Source organism: Lathamus discolor, chromosome 16 (genome assembly GCF_037157495.1).
Source record: "Lathamus discolor isolate bLatDis1 chromosome 16, bLatDis1.hap1, whole genome shotgun sequence".
NCBI classification, from domain to species: Eukaryota; Metazoa; Chordata; class Aves; order Psittaciformes; family Psittacidae; genus Lathamus; species Lathamus discolor.
This window is the reverse complement of record NC_088899.1, coordinates 3,878,491-3,905,777: the sequence shown is the minus strand read 5'-3', so window position 1 is coordinate 3,905,777 and position 27,287 is coordinate 3,878,491. Positions and strand designations below refer to the sequence as shown.

At 47.5% G+C, this 27,287-nt stretch overlaps 1 protein-coding gene and 1 long non-coding RNA gene across 3 annotated transcripts; both read right to left on the bottom strand.

Moving 5' to 3' along the window:
- Positions 1-365: 365 nt before the first annotated feature.
- Positions 366-15,335, bottom strand: LOC136022674 (uncharacterized). Its single transcript, XR_010616265.1, has 3 exons — positions 15,186-15,335; positions 6,064-6,161; positions 366-1,687 (listed from the first exon to the last, which is right to left on the bottom strand). It is a non-coding gene; the product is annotated as an uncharacterized LOC136022674 (long non-coding RNA).
- Positions 15,336-16,503: 1,168 nt separating this feature from the next.
- Positions 16,504-21,301, bottom strand: CORT (cortistatin). 2 transcript variants are annotated; one of them, XM_065696598.1, is made up of 3 exons: positions 21,213-21,301; positions 19,844-19,964; positions 16,504-16,843 (listed from the first exon to the last, which is right to left on the bottom strand). In XM_065696598.1, the coding sequence occupies exons 2-3, from the start codon at positions 19,943-19,945 to the stop codon at positions 16,628-16,630; spliced, it is 318 nt and encodes a 105-aa protein (XP_065552670.1). In that variant the 5' UTR covers positions 19,946-19,964; positions 21,213-21,301; the 3' UTR covers positions 16,504-16,627. The 2 variants fall into 2 exon arrangements, with proteins under 2 accessions (XP_065552670.1, XP_065552671.1); XM_065696599.1 differs by having other exon boundaries at positions 19,844-19,939; positions 21,213-21,288.
- Between the last annotated feature and the right edge of the window lie 5,986 nt (positions 21,302-27,287).

The window sequence follows — 27,287 nt, the reverse complement described above, 5'->3', positions numbered from 1 at the left end:
AGATGGGCGTGGGTAACAGGACACTCAGGTGACACAACACCACAGTGCATATGGGCACGGGTTTAAGAGACACCAGTCTTCCAGTCCTCAGCTGCACATTTTAATCCGGTACAAGCTTGGCCCTGCTCCATGCCTTGTTTATAGGCAGGGTTTGCTTTTTATCCCACCCATCCTGGAACACCACGAATCCCTATTACTGGGGATTCTCTTATGAAAAGGAGAAAAAAAAGGAAAAATGAACTCTGATTTCTTGTAAACATTTGCAGATCCACACAGGGATTTCACACCACTACAAGACTCCAGGGAATTCAACCTGGAGAGCCAATGATATAGGACATACAGCTTTATTAATTCAGCTCCTTGCAGATGGCTTCTTTCCAAGACAGCATTTAGGTTTCCCACAAAAACCCTATTCCAGCACATACAGACATAGGTCTAAACTTATTTATAGAGGGTGAAAAGCCAGATATGTTAATGCCAATGCTAGGTCCCACCTCTTCCCTGAGAAAAATGGACAGAGAGCAGGAAAACTGATTTGCAGCAGGGAACGGAAGATTGAAATGGACAGGGACTGGCAGGAAATTTATACTGAGATACTCTGTAATTAAATGGACACCTTCTGATACTCAGGTTTGAACAGCCAAAAACCATTACCTCAGGCAATGAAGTTGGTGCTGGCAGGAAAGCAGGAGTTATTACATCAACAAAACTAAAGCCAACAAACCATTTAGCAGACTGCAAACAGAAAACACTATTTAATAAAAGTGAAGGAGAAACTAGTAGCAGCAATAACTAACCGCATTGCAAGCACGGTTAACAGACAAGAACCCAGAGGGGACTTAGCTCTTCCCATGGCCCACCAGCTGCTAAAATGATCCTATCAACACGTGCAAGATGTGGACTTTATAGTGGCCGGAAATAAGGGAAGCAAAAGAATATTTTGCAAACAATCTGTGCCTAACTGAGCTGGTGCCTGATTCCCACAGACATAAACACTTCCAGAAGCATTCCACATGAGGCTTCCCGCTCTGCTCAGTAGCAGAGGCATGGAGAGTCAATTCTGCTCCTAGGGCTGAAAAGTTTCTCACAACCCCAGAATGTGATGAGGCCCCTGAGGCTGATGGTTGCTGCCCAGCACTGAAATAAGAAAGCTGGCTTAATAAATTGTAATCCTGAGAGGCTGAATGCTGGGTGCACACACTGGCTTTCCTCTGGCATGGTCTGTGGACAGACCAGACTGCTGCGATTTTAGTCCTCTGCACCTGATGTGAACACCACCAAAAATGTTGTCCCTGTTTCACTGCCCACAAACCTTCTGCCTCCAAAAGGCTGTTGGGCATCAGCTAGCCAGGTGCCGCAGTATCTTGAGCGTATGGTGACAGCCAACCTCAGGCCTTACAGATGCTCCTCTTGCCCAGAATTTCTGTTTTGATCCACAAGACTAAGCCAGCCTGAAGGCTGAGTGGGCTTCCTCCATGTCACTGCAGTTTCCAGTGCTCTGTAACTTGTTGAGTTATTGATCTACTTTAGGAAGCTTGGGTGGCATCTGAAACAGCAGATGCCTCTTGAGAAGTCTGCCCTGCTATCTTCTTCTCTGTCTGCTCCCATGCTTGAGGGCTGAGCTAGCACAAAGGCAAGCCATCATCTTCACATGTGTGAAAGCCAAGGTTCAGAGAAAGGACTTCCCCTTGGAAAAAACAAAACTTCAATGGAATGAAGGAATATGGAATGACAGAGAGATACTGGAGAGAACTCATATGAGCCCATACTCTCCCTCAGACCCCATACAGTCCCCCAAAACATACTTTTACTACTTAACACTGATGTGTGTCAAGGAACTGTTTGAAATCCCTCCTGTGCAACAGCAAGTACAGACAGCTAAGCCAAGCTCAGCAAGAGCAGAACTGTTCAGCCAACACAGAGCCCCTCAGGCTGGTACCACTGAGATCCAGAGACATGATCTCCACTTCCCCTGCAAAACCAGCAGCAGGAACCAACTGACAAGATGAGAATGCTGGAAACCAGCTGCGCAGTGAAAGCCTCCACGTGTGAGAACCAGGCTAAGTCCTGGGGCAGCTCTACAGCTCACATTTCCCTCTGATCCCAAGTTTTGAAACTGCAAAAATGTTACCTGAGGTAAAGCTGCTAAAGCTCTGTTCCAACAGAAAGAGTTTCAGCTGTGACAAACTCTGAGATCCTGTAAAAATGAAGTCAATACAGCCCCACATCCACTTCATCACAAAAGTCCCAGACAGCTCTATTCTCAAATGGACCATGCAAAACCACACACTGCCTCAAAAAATCACCTTATACTACAGGAGAAAACCAGCTCTGGGCCTTTGAAAGGCAGCTCCAGCATTCTGACAGCAATTCCATGAGAAGCACTGCAATGCTTTTCAATCAGGACCAGATGTTGCAGGTGTAATAAACAGGACAGTGAGCATCTGAACGTGCCTCCAGATCCAAAACACAGGTACACTGCCAAAGCAAGAGGCTAGTTAATGAGTGGAGGATAAGCACGCATAGGTCTTCCTGGCTTCTAAGATGAGACAGTGCAGTCATGTAAGACAGCAGTGGCTAACCCTGCGTCACAAACCAGGAGAGCAAATAAGCGTTAATAGCTGCTTGCTGTGATCCCTGAAGACACTGCTCCCCACTGCCCCTTATTTCTCAAATGCCAGCTGCCTCTGCAGAGCCCTAAGAGATTGCTTGGATGCTTGCTGTTCCGTGGCTAAATCCAATCCTCCTGCATTGAGGGGTTCAGAGGACTGGGGGGGGGGGGGGGGGGGGGGCGGCGCAAATGCAGCAGGGGAAGACATTCTGTTTCCTCATTACAAATCAAACAGCATGACTGACATCGAAAGACAAGCACACAGACGGAGCAAGCAGAGCATGGAGTGGAGCAGGGAAGAGCTTGGCTGCTGTGAAACAGGGAAAAAATCATCTTGCCAGGGGGAAAATAGCAGGGAGAGAAAGCTCATGCAATAGGGCAAAATGCTTCCTTCAGTTAGAGCATGCTTTACTCCTTCCCATGCTGTCTACTGTTACTTCATTGTTTTATATTCCTCATATTGTTTTGCTCCTCTGGCATGAAGAGACCTCTCAAAAACAAGGTTAACCATCACCTGTTTGGGTCTGGTCTCAGGCTGGGAAACATGAACTCTCCAAGAGCACCACAAAGCTTAGAGTTCAAAGCATGTCTCTGAACACATGTGCTTGTGCACATGTGCATGTTAGAAACCATGCAGACATAGTTTGAACCCTATGTAAGTATATACACTCAAAATTATGATATTTAAGCTCCTGTGTAACTTCTGTTCAACTACACAGCTGCAGAACATAACAGTACACCATTTTCATGTATGCCAGCCCATTCCAATCACTGCATGGATGTACATGTATGTATATGCACATGACGACACAAATTCCAGGACAAACCCCTGCATGGCACACGCTCACCCCCTTGGGAAGAGAATATGACAGCACACCAGATGCTGGTCACATTACTCTGCCTTCTCCTGGAAAAAACTCCCACTCTGCCATGGGAGGACACCATAAGGATTGTGTAGGTCAGAATCTCTTTCCCCTTTGCCTGTCTCCCCAGTGCCATTAGCCTGGCTCTGAAAAATGGAACTAGCTCACACAACTACCGTCTCACTCCCACCCACATCCTTGGTAGCTGCAGCATGTCTGCTGGGCTAGCTCCAAGCCTGTGACTTCACTGGAGCAGCTGTTTGCTCTGGGAAGAGAATTTGGTTACAATTGAGATGCAACTAGAGCCAAAGCTGTGAAATACAGTGCTGTCTTCTCTTCAAGCAAAGATGCTACGCACATTACAGGCACAGCCAACACACTTTCCCTGGGTAAGGCAGCCTCCAAACAGCTAAGAGGAACAAAGAGGGGTGGGTGAATAACACACGTCTAACATGTACCTCTTGTCCAACATGAAGTCTCAAAGCAGGGAAAGCAGACTGGGGGTGACAACAGAGAAAAGCAAGAAAAATACAATAAAACTCTGTATTAGAGGACACAAAGAGCAACCAAGGACTGATCTTGAAACTCCCTACTGTGAACAGAGTGAAGCTGACCAAAGCCTCTCCTGACCACCACAGCCTCATCCAGCAAGTAGCTTGGCCCTGTGAGGTAATCATGAGACTTTTCAGCTCCCAGAACAGCACCCAGGAACGACAGATCATATAGAGAGAGAGTAGTTTGGGGTTACACACCTGCCACAATAACTGGAAGGCCTGGAAAGTCACTTGCCAGCTTAGAGAAGGCTATTGGCATGTGCCATTCCCTCCAGCACAGAGTCTCCAATGAGAGGATCCACTCGAGCAGTAACCTCTCTCCAAAATCATTCTTTGCCAAGAGAGAACTGGAAAGCAAGCTTGGCAGGAGTACCATATCCACCATATCTGTCTCCTGCTAGATTCCATAGAGCCCTCCACTGTTACATCCTTTCTTACACAAAGTTTAAACCATCTCCTATCTGCAGACAGTGACCATCACTAAATTTGGGATGAAACCCTGTTTTTTTCAAAGAAGGGGAACCCAGACTTTTATCTTCCACACCAAAACCACATCAGACAAGTTGCTGCCAGCTGAGTGCACAAGGTCTGCCTTTGGAAGTCAGAGCTTGGCTGCTTCTCTCTATTTCAATCTACCTTCTTTCTTCCTTACTCTTTTATGACTGTTTTTCCTTTACATGCAGTCATTAACTCTGTGAAGAAGTGTATTCACCTCCCAGATGTATAACTTGCTGAGACTGGAGGAGACAGTAAATTCCTGACCTTTTTTCTCCCTCAGAAAGAGGGAGAAGCTGAGAAACATGCTGAAGAATAGGTTTCAACAGCATTAGGATTGGCAAATTCATTAAAGCCACTTGCAGCAGGCTCTTTGTCCATATATACATCCAAATGCATTTTCTTCTCACCCTCTTCAACTCAAAACATTTTTCACCATTTCTCTTCCTCTGCAGTTGTCCATAATCTCATTTTTCTCTAACAAAGAGGCTATTACCCCCACTAATCTTGATAAACAATAAAGCCAGCTCAAAGCACTCCAAAGCAAGAGCTACTGCTCAGGCATTAAAGAGTTAGTATGATACACTGAAATGGACAAATCTTCCCTCTGGCTAAAACCCTTACTGAATACACACGACTTCATTCCTGCCTCGGAGAAAATAGATTGAAGGCCATGTCAGAGCCAACATTTGCATCAGTCAGAACCATCCATTAAAATGCCCACAGCACTCCAGGAAATAAAACAAACCTAGAAGCAACCAGCTGTGCTAAACTTTTCCTTATCACCCCAATGGAATAACGTGCCTTTCCCAACTATTTCAAATCAATACCCCTTCAAAGAAGTCCGGGATCCCCGAGTATTCTCTCTTTAGAGAAGAAACTAGGGATACCTTCTTGATACTAGGTACCTTCTAGATGCACTGCCTCTTACAAAAGCTGGCCTTATCTATCTTATTTTTAAGGCAGGAATGTCACAGAATCACAGAATCCCAAGGGTTGGAAGGGACCTAAAAAGATCATCTAGTCCAACCCCCCTGCAAGAGCAGGGTAACCTACAGTACATCACACAGGAACTTGTCCAGGCGGGCCTTGAATATCTCCAGTGTAGGAGACACCACAACCCCCCTGGGCAACCTGTTCCAGTGCTCTGTCACTCTTATGTCAAATGTGCTTCTGCCCAAAAGAACTGGAAGTGTTCAGCCCAGTGTCTTTCAGTCTAGGTCTAAGCTCATTTTTGCCAGAATTCCACTCTGAAGCTCTTGTTTCTTGCCTTAGGGAAAACAAACAGGCAAACAAAACCCGAACAAGCTCATGAAAATGCAGGGTAAGAGTTCTGTGCTGCATAGGCATTGTACTCCTCAGCATCTTTGCTTGTGTTTGCTACTCTCACAGAAATCTACACAAAGGAATAACCAGCAAAACATGCTTTGATCCTGTGTGCTTTTGTTTTGGGAGATATCAAACACTTGGATTTGAGGTGAAATTGCTGTTGTTTTATAGAGAAATTTAACTTTGTCTTTTAAATGAGTGGGACACTTACCTGGGCCTCCCTCTCCTCGCTTTTCATCACAGTTAGTGAAATCCACACACTGAAGTTTCCGTGGGAGTCATGACTAAATCCTGAACAATAGAGAGAATCTGCAAAAACAAAGTAACAGCTTTTAATCACAGTTTTCAACAAAACACAATTAAACAGAAGCATTACAAAGGAGCTCGTGCCAACACAGCACTTGGATTCTGTCTCAGAAATACCTGCATTTCAGAGCTAGGCAGAGCTATAACCTGGCTGTACAAACACAAGTGCTCAGGTGTTGATACTCAAGTACTCCCTGGATTAAGAAGTTACCTGACTGCTGAGCACAAATGATCACATATGTGACTTCTTCACAGCTGCAGGACACATTGCCATTTGGTTTTACCTTCTAACAGCAGGCCAGCCACTTGTTGAATTTCAAAGATGTACGGAGGAAAAGCCCACTAGAAACTTGATGTACCCTGGAAGCACTGGGCCTGTTGGCAAGAGAAGGGAGGCTACAGCCCTCTAATTTAAAATCAGGCACAGAGTCAATGCAATTGCCTCAGCCCTAATATCTGCCAGTGACTTCCACTAGCAACCTAACAGTTGCAAGAGCTTACTTTGTTCCAGCAATGCACTGGAAAGGCAAGCAAGATAATTTGGCTATATGCAGAGTTTTGGTACACAGATACTGGACCTAAGCTGGATTCCAACCTGAATGCCAAGGCACTCACAGCACACAGTACTTAGAATCATAGAATGGTTTGGGTTGGAAAGGACCTCAAGATCATCCAGTTCCAACCCCCTGCCATGGGAACGGATGCCTCACACTAGACCATGTCACCCAAGGCTCTGTCCAACCTGGCCTTGAACACCGCCAGGGATGGGGCATTTACCACTTCTTTGGGCAACCTGTAATGGTTTGAGCCAAGCTCTGAGCCTCCTTGGCTAACAATGGAAACTAAAACAAATTCTGCCAGGTCAAAATGAAAGTATTTCAGATACACCTCTGTGGGGCAGGCAAAAGGGAAACAGTCTTGCTAGAGCATGTGTTTATCTGAAGAGGCAAGAGAATCACAGAGCCACCAAGCAGCCAGCAAATTAAAAGCTTATTGCATGCAATTTAAATGTTTGGCTGGGATCCCCTGAGGCTGGGTAGGAAGAATCTCTGAGGAAAGGAAGATATTTGGTTTGATGCATGTTAGCAAAGAGGAAGCTGAGCCAGAGCACTGGCATGGCTGGAAGAATTCTTCTTGCTGAAGTCAGATTACTCCAAGTTGTCTGTTAGCCTCTGCTTAGCAGCACTGTAATGACCCAAAATTGCAGCTGACAAATTGGTGCTGAGAGTTTGTCTCATTGAGGCTACCGCATGTGGATGGGCCATTATTCTTTCAATTTTGCTCTCTGATGCTTCTTAATATACATTAGGCTTTTCCATATGGTGCTTTTTAGCTGGGTGTCCAGGGCAGCTGCCTGGGCCTCTGTCCACACCCACATGCTCAGGCCCTGCCTAATGAAAATAGATGATAGCCCCAGCTTAGTAATGGGACACAGATGGACCAAAATGGTTTTTTGCTTTGAACCATATTTGCCTTTAAGAAAGTCTCCAAAGACTGTTAGGTTTTTATTCCTGTATCCTGTAATATCCCCCCAATACCAATACACTGCAGTCTTCAGACAGGTGAGGAACTCAAAAGTTGAAAACTTTCAATTTAACTGGATCTGGAAGTCTACAGACTGATATCCTATTCTAGTACTGCTATCTGCTGACGGCCTCGACAGTAACCTGCATGTTCTCTCACTTTCCTCCTCTCCTATATCACCTTTTCTCCTCATGCTGAAAGCCATTCAGCACAAGAAGCAGCAGTTTCGGGGGCAGAGCTGTTAAAGGCAGACCTGACAGGCTGTTGAATCAGCCCCAGTGAGGGTCTGCACTGCCTCCTGCAATACAGGAAGTAATGATAAATTAAACAAGAGTTTTTATTGTGAAAGCCTGTAAGACACAGCAAAACCAGCCTCCACAGCCACACACTGAGGGGACTGTGCAACGTGCATGGCAATCAAGGGTCATTTCCCAGCAGGACTCCTCATTCTTCAAGTTATTCTTGTTAATAATATTTGTATTCCACGAACAGGCACAAGCAGAGTGCAAATGCCAGAGAAGAGTCAAACACTTCCATGTAATTTTTGGGAAAACAAAGCTCATCTTTTAGATGACACCAGTACAATATATCCACCAACAAACATAGAATCATAGAATAGTTAGGGTTGGAAAGGACCTTAAGTTCATCTAGTTCCATGCAGAGTAAAGGTATGCAGTAGGCAAGCATCTACTGCAAGATGGGAGCCATCTGCATCTTGGGCCACAAGTCCCATGTCACAAGTTGTCACTGCAAGTTCATAGCCCAGAAGTGCTTTGCAAATGGCATTTCACACACCTCTTATGCTAACTTGCTTTTGGTGGTCAGCCTGGAGCATCTCGTACTCAATTCCACACCGACTAGACAGGACTCACTTGCAGCCTCCACTGCCAACAGTGATCTGCGAGCCACACAGAACAAACTGCCCTGGGCTGATTGCTTTGGTGACCCACTTGTTCTGCAGTGCACATCCTAGGAGATGGAGTTCCCTTGCATGTGTACTCTGCACTGGGAAGCTCCCACAGGTTCCTGAGGCTGCTTCCAACTTTCCAAAGTGCTCCTTATTATTCATGGTTTCTGTGCTTGTGCTAAGTCATTTCAAATAATTGGGAAATAATCCCCTTACTGCTCGGGCAGTGTCTGCCTGTGACATCTCATTTACCAGGCAGTCTGTCTTCCCGGAGAGGTGAAGCTTGGTTAAATGTTTCTGAGGGACAGGGCAAGGGTCTGTATGTGCATGTGTGAAAATGGGATGGGACTCAGGAAAAGAACCCTCCTTGAATCTCTCAGCTTTCATTACAATTCTTCTTTTAAGTGCCAGCTCTGATTTATGGCCTGCCATTCAGGGCTATGAAGGCCTGCAGCCAGAGCTGACCAGCTGTCACAACAGGGCTCACAGGAACAGGAAACCTATTAACCTGTCTCTCTGCCTCCCTAGATCCTGCAATTGATACAGGAGCTGACAAAGATGGGCTGTCCTTGGTGCGTTATTGCCACCAAGAGCATTGCCTGGGGCTGTGACTGTTCAAAGACACCCAAAACTACATGAAGATTCCCCAGGTGCAGCAATTTGGACATAACTGTATCTTGTGCCCCAAGTGAGACTTCCTGGATTGCTGTGCTCACCCTCCTGCTTGCTTCCTACATTGACTGGTACTTTGGTTCGTCTGTTAAATAGGAATGATTCTTGTTTGATGCACAAGAATGTTGGCAAAGGTGGATCATCTCTCAAAGACTCCTTCATGAAAACTGCTAGTTAAATAAAAATGGAAGAATGTGCAAATACAGAGGTACACAGCCACTTTCTCCTGGCAGTGATAACACTGAGTAATTTCATATTCTATACCAAGGCACAGTAATAAAGTAAGAAGATTAACAAAATGCAAGCCTGCTTGTGACTACGTGGTTAAAAGGAGGGAGGACAGCCCCTTACCTCACCCTACTGGTTTTATGACCCATCTCACACAGCTTCTGGCTCACACATGGTTTAAACAGCTTTGCAACATGGAGACATCCTGGAATGAAGCAAAAGGCCACCAGTGGCATTTCTTCTGTTATTCTGCTTCTAGCCCACTCTGTCCCACGGCACGACGAGCTGCCTTCCAGCACTGAACAAGGTTCAGCTCTCCCTTTCGGAAGAGCAATCATAAGGCACTTTCCAGCCCTCTGGCTCCCAGCAGTGGGTAAATTCATCAGTTCACAGATGAAGATGAGCATTGTTTGCAAGCCAATATTTTAGAGCACAAAGACTGCTGTTTGCTCCCCATGGTTCTGGGCTCCTAAAGTGTAAATCCATGGCTTTTTAGGCAGCTGCAGCTCCCTGTGTGTACACCTGCACCTAAGCTTCTGGCACGGTACCTCTCACCATGGGACTGATTTACCTCTGACTAGCAAAGCAGCACAAGGCCAAGGACAGAGGCAGAGCTCTCGGAGTAAACCAGGCTTCTGTGGAGACATGTCCTAACCTCTGGGTTTCAATATGAACAGGAGACTCCCTGCACTGAGCCTTGTCCCAGCTGGAAGAGTTAAAAGCTCTGTATAAAACATTATCTCTTTTTCTATTAATGAAGCTGCTGCCTGTGCTGTGTTCACTAACTAATGCAGACCGACACAGCCAGTGCTATCTAGCAATCTGCTCTTCAAATACATGAGTAAAGTCACAGTGAAATCAAACAGATTTGAAGACTCTTCCTTCTGTGCAAGTGATCTGTGTGTCTAAAATGATGGGCATCATCTAAGTGATGAAAACTCTCCCTGGCAATTTCTGGAATGCACAATCCAGGAATGGGCAGCTTTCCTGGCTGTAAATCCTTGGCTTCTTCCTCTGTCAAGAAGAGCATAAATACACCAGCCAAGCACATCCCTGTGAAATTGAAGACGTTTTTAGCAGCAGACTTCTCTAACCAGCAACCAACCTTCCAATAGGAAGTAGGCCTGACCTCCAGCCAAACTCAACAAGGTCCCAGCTGTAAAGACTGCTTATAATGATTTTTTTAAACACTAAACATTAATTGGTTTAAAACAAGAGTTCTCCAGGTCCCCAAGGTACTGCTAGGACTGAAATTCCTCATGCACAGCTGAATGCCCAGAGCCCAGGGAAACAGCATGCTCTCTCCTCTGGCACAACTACTTATTCCCCTGTGTGCTGTGGTCCTGCTAGACAACAACCCCTCTCGAGCCCAGCCTACCACTTCAGACTAAGACAGTCTCTGGGGAGGTGAAAAACATGGATTTGAATTGTTCAGATTTCTTTCACCTCCCAGATGTTTCTTCTGAGACCTTCTAGGAGCCCTATATAATTTTAACAAGTGGGAAGCAGACATGCTGGAAGGTTTGAGTCTAGATTCAAATAGCTCTCTCCAGAGTTCCTATCTTAATGGACTGCAAATGCTAGCTTTTTTTCACCTGGTTCCTCCTTCCCAAGGCAGCAAAATGAGAGACAAATCTGAAAGTGAGAGCTCAGTCAGCTCCAAAGGTGCTGGAGTAGGCAAAGAGAAACACACAGATCAGATATGCCTGTTACAAGAAGGCTCCCAGGCTCAGCAGAGGTAGTTAAACTGATCTCCCTTTGCATGGGGTACAGCTGCTCCTCGGTAGCTCCTGGAGTCTCTGCTTGTATTCCCAGGTTCTGCACAGAGCTCATTCACCCCAGCTGATGAACAGCAATGTGCTGTTCTCCGTTACCTCCTGTCTCACTTACATGGCACAGGTCCTTTGTCTCCTAAATATTTCCTGCTTTAAAGGCTGAGGGATTTTTATGAAACGAAAAGCAGCCTGAACCACAATAGATATTCTGCAGTAAGGCTTGGTCAGAATCTTCATTCTGGAAGTTCCTGCTATGCTGACAAGTCCCAGTCTGCGGTGTCTCTGAATAACTGATTTTTACCTACCTACACTTCATCATCTGCTGCCTTAGCAGTAACTCTGACTGTAGCTCCTTATGAATCTCTGAAGAAAAGCTGCATCTCATAAATCCTTGTTGAAACAGTAGAGAGCACCTTCTAACTTCCCATCTCAGACATTTACAGCATAGACCTTCACACTACAGTCTCACCAAACCCCACAACACACTAACACTGCCTGTCCTTCTGACCTGGTCTGCAAAACCTTCAGTGCTCTGGAAACTCCTTGCTGCCTGGCAGCCTCCTCTCAAACCCCTGCAAGTTCTACCAGGGTTCAGCAAAGACAGAAAAATCCCTCTGTGTAAGACATCCTCCCAATTCACCAAACCTCAGGATTTCCTACGTTGCACATGTCTTACAGGAAGCTACTGCATGTTCTGAACGGTCAAGGTAACAGCTTCTTTCACTTAGCAGTCTTCATGAACTGTAAAACGCGTTTACAGCCCAGTTCTGAGCATTTGGTGAACACTGGAGCTCAGAGAAGCAACTGAAGTTACATCTTCAAAGCCCACTTCATAAGAGAGGCTTTAGGAGCTTAGAGAACAAAGGCACACGAACTATTTACAGCAAGAAACAGACAGAAGGTGAACAAATGCCTTATTTGACCTGTGTTATTCTTCCACTCAACAAAACCTAGTGGGGCAGGAAAGACAGCAGAGCTACAGAGAGAGGTACATGTGGCACCATGGCGAGAAGACACACAGGAATGTCTCTTGGATCAGGATCTCCCACCACCAAGCACAAAGCACAAGGCAAATCTGTGAGCCCATACTGCCAAGAAAGACAACTAAAAGCAGCACTTTAATTCATAGAATCAATAGGATGGTTTGGGTTTGAAAGGAGCTTAAGATCATCCAGTTCCAATACCCTGCCATGGGTAAGGATGCCTCACCCTAGACCATGTCACCCAAGGCTCTGTCCAACCTGGCCTTGAACACTGCCTGTGTCACAGGGATGTTGTCAATGTTGTTGCTGTCTAAACCACGGACTTAGCAAATGAAGGTTATCAAAAACAAGCAGCCCTTCAGAACGCGTTCTGAGAGCCGCTGCATCGATCTATGACCAAGAGCAACAGCAGAATTTGCTTAACTCAGTGAAAACTCCCCTTTAGTGCAAACCGAGTTACTCTCTTCCCAGTTTGTACCTGACTGCTCCCATCAACCTCAAAAAAGTCTTTTTAATTAAAGGAACTTACTGCTTTTCAGACACATGTTCAGTGTTTCTGAGCAGAGCCAAATACAGTAACAACAAAAGACAAAAGACACCCTGTGCAACCTTATGCTCCATTCTCCCTGCAATATAGATCTAACCTTATTTTTCTGTAGCTGTAATCAACACTAAAGGAGCCTCACAGGCCACACATTGCTTGAGAATGACAGAGGACCACCAGCCTGGGAAATACTGTTGTGTTTCCACTACATTTAAGTCCATTTGACAGCTACCTGCAGCCAGACAGTATCTTTGTGAAGTCTAGCCAGACTGCAACTCTCTCCATTGTCTGAGGCTGAAAATGCGCACAGAGAAGTATTGATTCCCTCCTAACTTACCTGCCAGCACGTATTAAAATGGGATGTTCACTACTAAAAGCACGTACAAACAAGTCACCGTGGAGGGTACTACATTGCAAACTAACACCTCTCTACCTCCTCTGTCCTATCTGGCCATAAATGCCCACACTTTGATCTCAGAGTAAATGAGATTTATATTGTTTTCATCGAAGAATCAGCTACCTTGGACTACTTCATGTTTATCATGGGATAGGATGTGCACACATGGAGTTACCCCTGGGTACTGCACATGTTGTAGGTCCACAGCTGAGCTTGTCCCCATGATAATTCCCTCCCTTGCCTGCAGCTTGATGTGTAAGCTCATAATAGATAAACACAGTGAATACCACTGGACTGTGCATTGAATTAGGTTAGGTCAGCACTGTGTGTGCAGCTGACTTTAGAAGTGCTCCTCCTGGCATCTTCTTTTACTTTTTAATGTGTCTTTTTCACTTTTCCAAAAACCTGGAGACAGCTCATAGGTATTATCCACCTGCTCACACACAATCACTCTGAGCAATGGCAAGATTTTAAAATGCATTGGCTATTGCATCTAAAGAAGAAGTAACATTCTTGCTTCTTTCCCTTTGCCATATACCATTAGAAGACTTACAATTCTCTTGTGAAAATGTAAATAGAAAATGCCCGTCTATTACGTATTTCTAACCCTTCATTTAGCCTCTCCCACTAACTCTGATTTATCATGTTACACTCCCCAGCATTAAACACCGTCATTAGGCAGGATCTGACAGCCCTTCAGCCTCAGCACATTGACTTAGTAGGGAAACTGCAAAATTAAATCCAGCTCAAACACTGATTTCAGCACTGATGAAAGAAGCTGCCTTGACTGCGTTGGCCCCTATCCACAGCACGTGCACTGGCGGTGCAGACTTCCCGCTTGGTGCTCAGCCAGTGTGCCTCAGCCTACATTAGCAGGAACCATCTGCAGGGATGAAAGGAGAGTTCCACTTCCAAATTTACAAGGAGAGTAGCTGCGCTACTCTCAGCTCCAGGAACCACTTAATAACACAGCGTACAGAGTCTGCCAAACAGGCAGCTCTCTGTTAGGGGCAATCCCTGTGTCCATGTGCTGTGGAGTTTCTCATTTTCACTACACATTGTCTTGAACATTATCATCACAGACAAGATTTAATGGTGGATAAGAAGGCAACTCTTATGAGAACACTTTTAAAGTACTAGCATCTTGGTTGGTCTCATAGTGCTACAGAGGTCTTACTAACAGTAATGGCTATTATTAGCTCTTATACAGCACTTGTCACCCACATACCTTAAGAAAAATTATAAGAGACAAGAGCTATCACCCCATTTGAGAGGCAGGGAAACTGAGGTATTGAAAGGGAGCTAATGATACAACGCAAATGCCAGGTCTCCTGCGCCCTAGCCGGGTGCTGCAGGCAACGCAGTTGGAAAGCTCCATATCCCATTACCCATATATGAGTCGTTGAGTTCCCCCAGCAAGGATCTTATTTTTCATTATAGAGTGAAAAATAAAACAAGCCACAGGGCTCTAACTCCTCCTGCAAGCCAGAGACACGCAGCCGGAGATCTCGATGGCAAACGACACAGTGCAAATGGAGTCTGACACAGAGCAAAGCGGCAGCGGCAAGCCAGCCCGACTAGGTGCCAGAGCTGCTGTATCGCTCATTATTCCGGGAGAGCGGGGGAGGTGGAAGCGTTGCTTCAACTGCAAGAAAACAGCCTGGCTGCTGATTAATCCAAAGTGCTGCTCTTGAGAGGAGCGACCTCATGGTCACCGTCCTCCAAACCCAAGTAAAGGTTCAAAAGCAAGCCATGATAAGTAACTGCCAGCTACTTCTCACCAGTGGCCAGGCGGGCCTTGGAGACACGATGTTACACAGGTCTTACTAACAATAATGGCTGTTATCAGCTCTTACACAGCACTTGTCACCCACATGCAGCTTGGTGACAAACAGCTGAAATCTGCTATTTAGTGAGGTCATTCCCAGCAGCACAGCTCCGAAACTCGACTTGTTAATACTAAGAATTAAAGCAAATAGAGCAACTGGATTTCATACCTTCTGCCAGCACGTGGGACCAAGGCCGCAGCAGTCTCCTTTAGCGCTGAACTCAGACACCTTTCATACCCCTACACTACCCATCAGTTTTAAGAATAAGGTTCCAAATACTCCTCAGCAAGTTTAAAGAAAGAAACCAACTGCAGCTCTCCAGACCCTACCCTTCTCCAGAGAACAAATGGCACCCAAGAGGGTAAATAAATCAGGTGCAATGGTTTTGATTTGGTTGGTAAGTAAATCAGGTGCAATGGTTTTGATTTGGTTGGTAAGGTAAGTAAATCAGGTGCAATGGTTTTGATTTGGTTGGTAAGGTAAGTAAATCAGGTGCAATGGTTTTGATTTGGTTGGTAAGGTAAGTAAATCAGGTGCAATGGTTTTGATTTGGTTGGTAAGGTAAGTAAATCAGGTGTAGCAGTTTTGATTTGGTTGGTAAGGTAAGTAAACCAGGTGTAGCGGTTTTGATTTCTTAAGCAGGAGAATGAAACACCAGGAAACCAGGAGAGAACCAGAGCAGGCAGAGCCTGGCAGCACGGCCAGCTCATTTCAATCCATTTCAGATGCCAGGCTGGACAGGGCTTGGGCAACCTGGTCTGGTGTGAGGCATCCCTGCCCACAGCAGGGGATGGAACTGGATGATCTTGAGGTCCTTTCCAACCCAAACCAGTCTGCGTTTCTGTAACTCTATGCATATGGAGCCTCAGAGCACTTGGAACTGCTCGGGAGATACCTGGTGGCAACCGAAAGGCCAGGGCCATGGCTCTGGGCACATCTTCCCTTCGCACAGCCCCAGACGATGCCCATGCCCTCCACCTGAGGAGCACCACTGGGTGCTGCACGCAGCCATCCCCAAGGCAAAGCCAGTGTGGAATGGAGCACCGGGGGATGCTTTCCCACATTCCCAAACCATCCTCTCCAAAGGGTGACATGGCACAGTACCCATGGGGGCTCGCACCCCTCAGGACACAACCTCTGCCGCCCAACACCTGCGCCTCACCTACCCACCCCATGGCAGGGACGCAAACACCCACCTGGTCCTTCAGAGGTTGAGCTGCAGCACCTTTAACGACAGTTGTGCCCCTGTTCCCACTGAGGGGCTCCTGGTGGGGCAAGAGCCTCCATCCTCACCACAGCCCCACCGCACACCCCTCACCCACGATGAAGCCCCTCCAAAATGGCCACCGACCCCCATAGCCCCCCACAAGATGGCGCCCTCCACCATGGGCACACACAAGATGGCGCCCTCCACCTTGGGCACCCACAAGATGGCCGCCACCTCCACCAGGTCCCAACAGCCCCACAGAGAGGCAGAGACGAGCCCCCGAGGCGCCATGCTTTATTCTGAGGGGTGAGGAAGAAAAGGAAGGGAGGCGGAGGGCCGGGGCAGCCGAGGGGAAGGGCTGGTGTTGGCGGGCGGTGGGGCGGTGGGGCCGGGCTGGGCGGCACTAGCAGGAGGTGAAGGTTTTCCAGAAGAAGTTCTTGCAGGGAGCCTTGCGGTCCCTTGGCGAGAGCTGGGCGAGGCGCCCCAGCACCGCCCGCTCCTCCTCCAGCTTGCCCTCCTCGTCCGCGTCAGGGGAGGCCGCCTCGCGCCCCACGTCCACGCTGTCCAGCAGGCCCGCCAGCATCTTCAGGATGGCGTCTTTCCGCACTGTGCTCTGCTCCTGCAGGCAGAGGGCAGGGAAAAGTGATGGATGGAGGCCCTGGCCCCTATAGCCATCAAGGATGGGGATGTAGCAGGGTGCCCGCCTCCACCATGGGGTCCCTTCTTGCTTCCCTGCTTCCTGTCCTTGGAGATAACACTTCTCCCATCAGCAAAGCTGGGCTGGAGCTGAGGGATCAGTGGCTGCCGGGGTCAATCCTCCCCTCTCCCAGCTGGAAGGGGACAACATGTGGGTTGTAACTGGAAAAGGGCTGCTACCAAATAGGCATGAATTGGCTGTAAAATCCCTCGCTGCCTGCAGTAACTGGATCTCTGCCTCCTCTCCTGCTAAAGCCATGCTCCCTTCACCGCTCCGACAGCTTAGCATCCTCTGTGGGATCACTGGGAAAGAGGCACCAAGTCCTCAGGAATATTAAGTGCACCGGGTGCTGCAACCCGATATAAAGTGCTGAGAATGAAACGTAACAAAGGGAAGAACTGGGTTAGTATAAATACCTTTAGTATTTGGAGCAAACTATTCCAGCAGTGGGGACAGGCAGCTTGTGTTTCAAGACCAAGGACCCATATTCCAATAGCCTGACCTTAGGGAAGGCAGGATGAAGTTCTGGGTTGCTGAGCTCCATCCCTTTGCCACAGCAGGATGGTTGGGGTTGAGGGATTTCCGTCAGTAACAAGCTGTGAGTTATCTTGTTTCTCTGCACTTTACATCCATCAAACCTAAGGAATTACCTCTTGCCTGAGCATCTCAGGTCTCTGAGGCTCATTAGCAGAGACATGGTACTGGACAAGCTGGGATAGATGGTTTGATAGGAACAGATCCTGTTTCCTATGCATATGGGAATCTTGGAAGTGCATTTCCATGCCGCTCCCCACAAATGCTATGTTTACTGCTGGGACGGCTGCGTTCATCCATTGACTCTCCTAAGGACCACTTGGTGAGCGACTCAAAAGATGGACAGATCCAGACAGCAGCAATTACTGTATGCTCCAGGGTGTTTTGGATCATTTCTAACCACTTTCTTAGCTCTAGTAACCAACCCCCAAGAGAAACTGAGGCATAGAAAAATAACACACTATGTTTGTAGCAGAAGAAAGAAGCCAGTTTATGCCTGTCCTGATTCCTACTCCTGTGCTGCAAGCACATAAAGGACTTGAGCCTTTAGGGGATGGACTGGGGAACCCAGCTCAAGATGCCTCTTGGGTCACGCTATCTTGTAAGCTTCCTTCCTAGCTGAGAGCCCTATGTCTTGAAATAACCTGCTGCAAGCAGAGCCAGCCGCTTCAGACTCGGGGCTGAGGAAGGCAGAAAGCCTGCTCTTAGGGGGTATTCCTTACGCATGATCGGCCGTGGCCGTTAGTGAAACTAGGCAGCTCTTCCCCTGCAGCAATCCATTCCTAACATCCCTGCTCTTCCTGAGCTGCAAGAGATCAGGGCTCTCACACCTTGGGGTAGCTGCTCGATTCCCTGTACCAAATCCAAGAGCGCATCTGAATGCACAGATCTTTGTTTCCCATTGCTATGCATTTTATGGTTGTTTATATGTAAAATCCAAATAGTTTTCATACTTAAACCATTTGTCTGAGTTACGGCAGTGGTGCCTGTGGGGACTGGTTCATTAGTATCTAACAGAATTAGTATTAGCAGAATGCTCTGAAGAGAATCATTGTATCTATTATTTTGTAAGCAACAGTGTGTAGAAGAGTCATTACACTTGAATTAATTCTTACCAAAGCCTTATTTACCCATTTATTCCCTACAACTTGGTTTTGTTTTCCCCAACACCTAGGATTTGTACAGAGAGTTTACTTTGTACGTACTGGATTTGTCACTGCAGGAATGTACAGCTGGAAGGTCACAGTTATCCCCAGAAGGGTTAACCCCAGCCAGCTGCAGCAGCCCTCATCTCTAGCACAGCGCTAGCCCTAGCACCTCATGCTGTACGCTTCTCTCTTGCAGCCAGTTTTGCTGTTAATGGGATGTAAGCCCACTCCTGAAACAGTGAGACACTGATGGATGAGCTGCAGCCAACGCCGAGACAGAAAAAACGATGTGGATACACACAAAGGAGAAATTACTGCCTTTGAAACCAATACTGGGATCCTTCACTTCCCTGGGTAGCTCCTTTGCAGGAATGAAGCAACAGCAGCCTTATGGATACAGCTATGGACCGGACTGGCAGAGTGTGGGGTGACTGACGACAGCTCCGAGGAACAGAAGGGATGGCAAGGAACATGCAGGTGAGAAAACTGCGGGGCGAGGGCAAGCAGAAGGCAGCTTGTGATTGTTACGCTCTTGCTTCCTACCCCTTCGGCCTCTTAGGGAAATAGTACAAACAAAGTTATTATAGTGCTATAGCCATGATAATATTAGAGTTTTGCCAGTTGGTAGGATAATTATATTGCTCTAATAAGTTCTGCCACTGCATCGAGCTGTGCTGGTTCAGAGTGTAATTATTCTAGCAGAACTATGTCAGTATAACTCCCCTTGTGAATACTACTCTGGAAAAAGCAATTTTATTCTGATATAATTACTTCATTTATTATTCCTCTGTTACTTTCCTACTGAGCCCATCTCTTAAACATTTGTCCTTCCCATGAGTCCTATTTAAAATATCATCTCCCTTGATCATTTTACCAATTACATATCTTTTCTCTCCCTCCCTAGCAGTGTTTTATTCTCTCATGCTGTACTCTTTAAGCAATATTATTGTCTCCTTTTTTCTCTGCTCTGTCCTTCTTGCCAGTTTTTTCTTAGCTCAGACTTCACTTTTGCATCTTCCTGTCATCTACCCTGGTACCTTTCCTAAGTAAATCAGCTACTAAGTTGTACTAATAGCCAGTGCTTTGCAGTGCAGGAAGCTTTAGTGCCTTGGAATATAGAGAGGTGGAAGAGTTTGCATCAGGTGAAGCCTAATTGCCCTTATTACCCCTCCCCTGGCTCCAGCCTGCTCCTGCGTGCTCCCACCTCACCCAGCTCCTGCCCAGGGTGCATTATACTCACCCTGGTGCTCTGTATTGCGAGTCTCTCATCTCCAGGCAGTGCCGTGGCTCTCACGCTCCACACCAGCAGCAGAACGGACACCAGGCTGGCCACCAGCTGCATGATGCACAGGCTGTGACTACTGTGCTGAATGAGGAAGACTGGGAGAGGGAGCTGTTCCTGGGCTCTCTTCTGCCTCAGACAATGGCTGCAGCCCCTTTTATAGCCCTCCCCCAGCCCAGTGGGTGACGCAAACAATTAAGTCTATATCAAAGGCAAATTAGACTTTGGAGAGGTTGTTAACACTTGGCTGCTTGAGTGGGATACTTCAGTGCCTCTGGGCTTTCCATGTGCCAGACCTGCAGAGGCTGAGGAAGCAAAGGACTGGGAATCTCCAGTAACATGCTGGTTCTCCACTCGGAGAAATGGTAGGCACTACCTGTGCCTCTCCTAGTTAAAACTGAGCTCTCTTTGGGAATAGAATGTTGGATAGAATAGGCCACCAGCTTGCATAAACCTCTGGTCAATGCTGGATGATTCGGAGGGAAGAAGTAAAACACTTCTGGCCACCAATATTCAGATAATGGCTTGGACCCTGAGTTCCAGACTCTGGGGGATTTGGATCTGGATCTCTGCATCCATTGATGCATCTCATTGGGGAAGGCCAAGATACTTGGCTTTCCTTGTACATGATCACAGGCTGCAGCTATGTAGTAACATAATCTGTCTTGCAAACCTACATAAGACTACCTGGAAGCCAGATGGAAGTTTCTGGCTTTTGCTCCTAGTGTTGTTTCAATATGACTTGAACCTATGCTGGAAGTAGAGATGAACATAGTGAACCCTGACTTGGAGATGTTAGGCTTAAATGTATTAAAGGGAAAACAGGGTACTGAAAGTCTGGTCAGAGCTGGAGCTGCTTTGCTCTTTGAGGCTTCAGAAGAAGGCTCAGGGTATGCTGGTGCTGACTGCAGGCTGCTTGGAGTAAGTTCCTACCATTTCTGATCTCTAGTTTACAGTTGTTAAAGCTTCTCCCTTAGCCCAAAAGGCCGTCCCCCCCACCAGTGGGATTGGTCTGTAGGCCAGCAGAAGGTGCTATCAAACACTTCTCACTGCTTTGCATTGTCCCCATCACCTGGGGATAGCAGCACTGCAGGTGAGATGCAGAGGCAGAGCTAAGGTCCCATCTCACCACTGGCCCCTGCTCCAGAAGCACTGCCTCAGGGCAAGTCCTCTTCTGACCCTAACAACAAACAGCAGTCAAAAGGTAAATTGTTATCCTAATTTAGCGCATGTAAAAACCCCACAGGGAGGCGATTTGGCAAAGGGATGCTGTGGCAGCACACAGAACAGAAGGCAGAAAAACCTGTTCCCCACTTCTACTGCTTACCAGCATTACAGTTCCTGGAAACAGCAGGATGAAGCTTTCCCTGCAAATAATGCAGCTCCTAACGCCAGTGACACCACCCCGGATGCTCCTGAGGGAAAAGATGCCATCACTTCCATGCACATTTGAAAAGAAACACTGGATTCCCTCACTGAAAGATACAAAGAAGAAAGCCTTTTCAGGGTCACACAGGCCTGCGGGGAAGGTGACAATCTAGCCATTTGTGGAAACCAACCTTCCTCAAAATACTTTGTAACCTCCTTGTTTCTCACCCCCTTGTGAGAGCTGCCCTCCACTTCCAGGTGCAACATGAGCTGTTTCCTTCCAAACTGATCTCCGCAGCTGATCAGAATTGCTGTGTTAGCCCTTAGAATGGATTCTGTCAAACACTTCCCAGCCAGGCTGGGGCTCGAGACAGAGAGCGATGGAGTCCAAGGCTCCAGCAAGCAGGCAAATCACGGCCACTTGCCCAATGACCCGCAGCTGATCTGCTCCAGGAGACGTACAAGTGGGAGGCTAGCAAATGGAGAAAGCACACTTGGTTGCTCAAGAGGAATGCAGGGCAGGTACCTGTGAGTGTGAGATGTGCCTGGGCTGTCAGGCAGGCAGGAGACAACCCCATCCTCGTGGTGGTGAGGCAGGACTAAGCCTTGTGAGTCTACTAGCCCAAAAGCTAGACAGACAGCAGCAGCAGCGCAGCCAGGTCTCCATGCTGGGGGGCCATCTGCTCTAACCAAACTGCTTGTTCTAATAAACACGGGTTTGTTTGCAGCTTTGCCTTCTGAATGGGCTGTTTTCTACAACGCTTCATTGAGCGAATGGGGTCACAAGTATGACACTGCTCTTCCACTAAAAAAAGGGATGATGCGCTGAGCCAGAGATCAGCTCCTGGGGAGACCCACAGGGATGTAAACAGTGGCCAGGCTGCAGTGACTCTGTCCTGAGATTAAAGGGCAGTAATAAAATCATTGTTACCTCTTCGGGGGGTTGGCTTTGGAGAGAGTTTCTGCCCAGATATGCCAGCACCAGACCTGTGGCCCTACTGATGAGCCAAAACCTGTACTTGTAGCCTGGGCAAGGCTGGGGGTCCCTTCCCAGCTGGGAGGCAGGGAATAAGAACACATCAAAGCACTTACACTCCAGTGCCCACCGTAGGACCAGGTCTCTAAATCCAGCCAGGTTCCCTCCAGGCTCTGCTACAGCATCCTTCAATATTAGATGCCTCTTTTCCACATTCCTTCATCTTCGCTTGTGCCTTCACCTTCTTCACATTCCCTCTGCTACTTCCCCTACATCAGTCTGTCCTCCTTAAGCTCTGCCCCTCCATCCTCTTTGCAGAGACCCTGCTGGTTCTGCTACCACCACTGCTGATCATCTCTCCACCACAGGCTATAGCATCATCTCCTCCTGCAGAGGAAGTAAAACAACTCTGTGGTGATAAAACTGCTCCTTTTAGTAACTGGAAAGAATTCAACATCTAGCACCAGGACTGTTCTTCGTTCCTGCTGTTCCCTGCTCCCTGTTGCACTGGCTGACCTTTAAGAAGGGCCCCAATTATTATTTTTGCCAACACTTAAACACTTATCACTCTGTACAGGAAAAGCTGAAGGTCTTCCTCGGAGGAATAAACATTTCTGACAATTCTTTCCTTGATTTCCTCTTACCACTTCATCTCCCTCTGTTTTCTGACTCACCCTTTAGAAGTCTCTCTCCTGTCCGGAGTTGCACACGGTCTGAGTGGGTTTCTACCACATTACAGTGAGGGCAGATCTATCCAAAGTCAGCATGCCCATGAGCACATCCATGGCAGCCTGGTAAGGGTGGGGATGCTTCAGAAGGAAGTTCAGTGCACAGTAACTGGAAAAGGCCTGGCTATCCAAGGACTTTGTCCCCCAGCTAGCGTGGCTTCAGCAGAGGTGCAGAGTGGGTTCAGAAGTACAGCAGAATACGCTTCCACAATCACATAAACCAACCTCCATCTTTTCTATGAGTAAAGGTTGCACAAGCATCACGCAATGGGAGAGGTTTCATCTTTCAAGAAAGAGGTCCCTGACCATTCCTCAGTGCATCTGTACAGCAGCAAAGACTGGGCATTGCTGGAATACAAAGGCTAAGACTGTCTGGCACCAAATGCCACATTAAGGAATGAGGCAATTTCCTAACTGCTTTCCTCTATGGCCGGGTTATTCACTGCCTTTTGCCCATTTGTTGCCTGGTTTGGGTTCCTATCACCACAAAGCACGTAGCAGAATTGCATCAGGCTTCCAGAACAAAGTCTGGTTTCCAAAGGTGAGACACTCAGCCGCAGCTGAAGAAAGGGTTCAAATGCTCCTACTTTCCTGTCACTGGAACCCTTTCTCTTTGCCCTGAAGAGTCCCTAGTTGCAAAGGCCAATGCAATAAATACAGCAATAGTCAGTTGTGAGCCTTCCTGGAAGGGGAAACCAATTTGTTCATGGGCCTGAAATCACAGCTCATTTATGAGGCCAGGCTTGCAGCATTCCCTCGCACCACGCTCCCCAGGGGCCTCCGAGGAGCATGCAGGTGGCTGCTCCAGCCACGGCTTCGCATCGGCTCTCATCTGACAGCCCCGAGGAAGAGGCAGCGTGAGTGTGGGATGATGCTCATCTCTGCTGAGAGCTGCAGAGCAGGTGCGGGGAGGAGGAGGAGGGGAGTACCGCAGGGATGCTGCTGCCAGAGCACGCACGACTACGAGCCTGTTACAGCTCCCTGGGGACATGGAGCTGGGGGAGCTGTGCTGCCTTCTCTGCCTGTCGAGCCCAGGAGGATGAAGGGAGGGTGAGCGTAACGCTTCAGTGGTGTGCTCAAAACCTGCTGTCATTTCAGACTGCAGAGTTAAACATTTCAGTTATGCCACCAAAAGTCTCCTTCAAAAGTGACTACTTGCTATGAAACACCCCTATTGCAAAAAATGCCTCTGTTTTCCATGGAAAACATTATGCCTGGCTCCACGCAGGCTGTAAAGCAGGATCAGGACACCTGGGGTTACTGCCTACTGACATATGACCTGACCTGTTAAACCAGACTCGTCCTGTTGGTAGTAAAATTGGCTGGACAAGACTTAGACAGAAATGGTTCTTTACCATTTGGATTTCCTGAGGGATTGCATATGCACTGTGCCTTGGAATTCAGTCAGCAAGAGCTCACCAGGGACGTTAAGATGTGGGACCGCTCAGCTGGGAGAGCTTTAAACAGGAATTCATGCGCTCCAGACAGCATGGGGTTCTGGTTACTCCTCATTACAGCTGAAGGGGGATGAAACACATGCAGGGTCACCACATACATCATCTTGGCCCTCATCCCAGCACACAGCATCAGCTTCCCCGAAGATGCCGGCCCCGCGCTGCTGCAGCAGCCGTTCAGTACCAAGGAGAGGGCAGCTCCCTCCTGCAGGGTCCTCAGCCCTCACCACCAGCACTGCAAACCCCATCAGCCACAGGCCTGCAGCTGGGATCCCAACATCTGTAACAAACCCCAACTCCTTCAGCTGCTTCACACATCACTGTGCTGGGATTGAGATTCCCTTGCTCCAATTCCCCACCTTTTGCATATTTGGAAAGCACTTAACTCTATCCTATACATAACTAAGAAAGAGCATCACTTAAACTTCGCAGTGCTTAACTTGTTGAGAAGATATTTAACCATTGCCTCTGACACTCTTGCCAGACCCGAGCTGCTGTTTCACACTTGCACACACTTTTACTTCTTCCCCCACCATTTCATCAAAGGAACTTTTCTCTCCCTGAACCTGGTGCCACTTGTTACTAATTTTTTGGCTGTTTGCTTCCTGAGGCTGCTGTTCCCCTATGAAAGATGAATTGTCATTCTTATTTCAGCAGTCTCTTGCTCCAGCCAAGCTTCATCAATAATTCAACCAAGCCTCAATAACATTAGCTCTGGATGAATACAACACTCAGGCCAATTAACTGCCTGAAAGGGCTCAAGAGATACAGGCAAGAGATTTCTCTTCATTTTTTTAAGCTCCTTTCTGAACTTCTAAAAATTGAGTTAGCTCAATGAGCAAAGCCCACAGCAGAGTCTGACAGAGCCCAAAAGGCGCCAAGAGGCTTAAGCAATAGATGTGCTAAAGCCCATCAGGCTGTTCCCTCGCTTGTCTCCACCTGCTCTGACTGGTATGACATTAAATGTTACTTGGGACACAGCCTATCCCTGCTCATATGCTCCTAGCTTAATATGATGCTGGAACATGACTGCAGCATGTCTAGACAAACAACATCGCTGTGGATCTTTGCTTATGAACAGTGCTGCTTGAATAGCCTTGGGCAAAAGCCAGCTAAAACTCAAAGTCTTTTAGCTGTCCACCTGGAGACACCACAGTTTGCTTTCAAATGTTCAGTGCTCAGGTCTACATGAGGCCCCATTAGTTCTCTCCTGTTGGGCATCACCCAAATTGCCAGCCAGTCTCTTTTCGGTCCCCAGCATCCTTGGCCGCAGCATCCTGCAGTGTAACAGCCCAGATGTATGTTTGTGGGAGGGATTATCAATCTGTGGATACAACTGCCTGACAGATGACTGACACACCAAAATCCATTCTAAACAGCATGTAGACCTTAAGTCACCCCTGTGCTGTGAGCTGCTCGGATGGAACTACCTATTGATGGACACTCTTGCTCCCTCCTCCTGCTGCACTGTTATGAGTGCTTGATTCTGGCACTGATGTCTGTCTTCACCTATTGCAAGACACTGATGTCTTTGAGAGTGCCTGTAAAGAACAGCAATTTGGAATGGCTTAGGAACTACACATAGGTCCCTGTGGACAGAGGGTGTGTGACCTGGATGACAAACAGCCTTTCTTCTTGCTCTCATCACTGGCCATTGGCTGAACTTAGAAAGCTGGAGACAGCTCAGTGAAAGAGGGAGTAATTAGCTATGTGGAGATTAGTAACAGGTTTGAGGAAGCTCTTTCCCTCCTGGGCATTGTTGTACTCACCAAGAGTGGGTGGAAGGCTTGAACTTGTTACTAGTTGGCAGCTGCTCTAAGGCCTTCCTGTACTAATAGTCCTGGTCTTAATTCCCATTCCAGGAGACAGAAAGTGCCAAAGGTAGTTTTCTATCAAGGATGAAGGGCTGAATGGGGTTCAGGTCCCCCAGCAACTTAAACAGGAGTGGCTAGAACCAGCCTCTGCTCTTTACAATAAAAAAGACAAGAGCTGAGCAATGAAAATGCCTCAATAGCCCTAACTGATCAGTAGCTGTGGGAGAAAGGAGATGGGCACCCCAAGCACTGAGAGACAAAACAGTAATCACAACAGAAAGGAGACCCAGACTCAGCTCTACAGCTTACCCATGCTTTGCAAACCCCTGTGACCACAAAGATGCTGTGCTGATGCTGGTACTAGAAGGGGGCATTGGAAAAGAAGGGTCAAATCTCCTCAAAAAGGGGAGAAAGCAGCAGGGTTGGTACTGACACCACAGAAGTCCCTTGCTGTAGGCATACAGTGGCTGCACCACGTATGCTGTTTGCAGGGCCACAAATACGGCAAAGCTCAACCCCAACCTCTGCAAAAGCCTGCTCCTTCTATAGCTTTCTCTGATCAAGTGAAAAAGCCTCTCTCAGAAGGAGCTTTTTTGTCTTCTCCTGATGCCACCTAGCGACTGTCCCCAGCCTGTTCAGCTTAAGCTCACCCTTGGAACCACCACACTTCTGCAGAAGAAAGGATGATGCCGCTGAGTGGGGCCAGTGACAGACGGGGATTATGTGATGCTATCAGGGAGATGGGCAGCTAGAAAACGGCTCAGAAAGCTGTTATATCAGATGCAGCATTCGGGCTGGAGAACGGCTTGGACAGAAGGTACTGACTTCTGCAGCACAGAGGATGACAGAAGCTGGAGCTATTACACAGTCAGGTTACAATATAAAACATGTACAACAGGATCACTCTTCAGAGCTTAGTTTTGTTTGTAACTCGCCATCCCTAGGGCCAAAGGAGAGAGAAAGTCAGACGAACTCCAGAGCGCCCCTGACAATCACAACAGACTTTCAGGACCCGTTTCCACCCCACACTTCCCCAAAGAAGCACAGTGACCAACACTGACG

What these genes read in the sequence shown, in the direction of transcription:
- CORT (XM_065696598.1), bottom strand. Translation starts at nt 19,945, where the DNA reads ATGCAGCTGGTGGCCAGCCTGGTGTCCGTTCTGCTGCTGGTGTGGAGC. An exon ending in TCGCAATACAGAGCACCAGG is followed by an intron (nt 16,844 to 19,843) that starts GTGAGTATAATG and finishes CTCTGCCTGCAG; the next exon opens with GAGCAGAGCACAGTGCGGAA.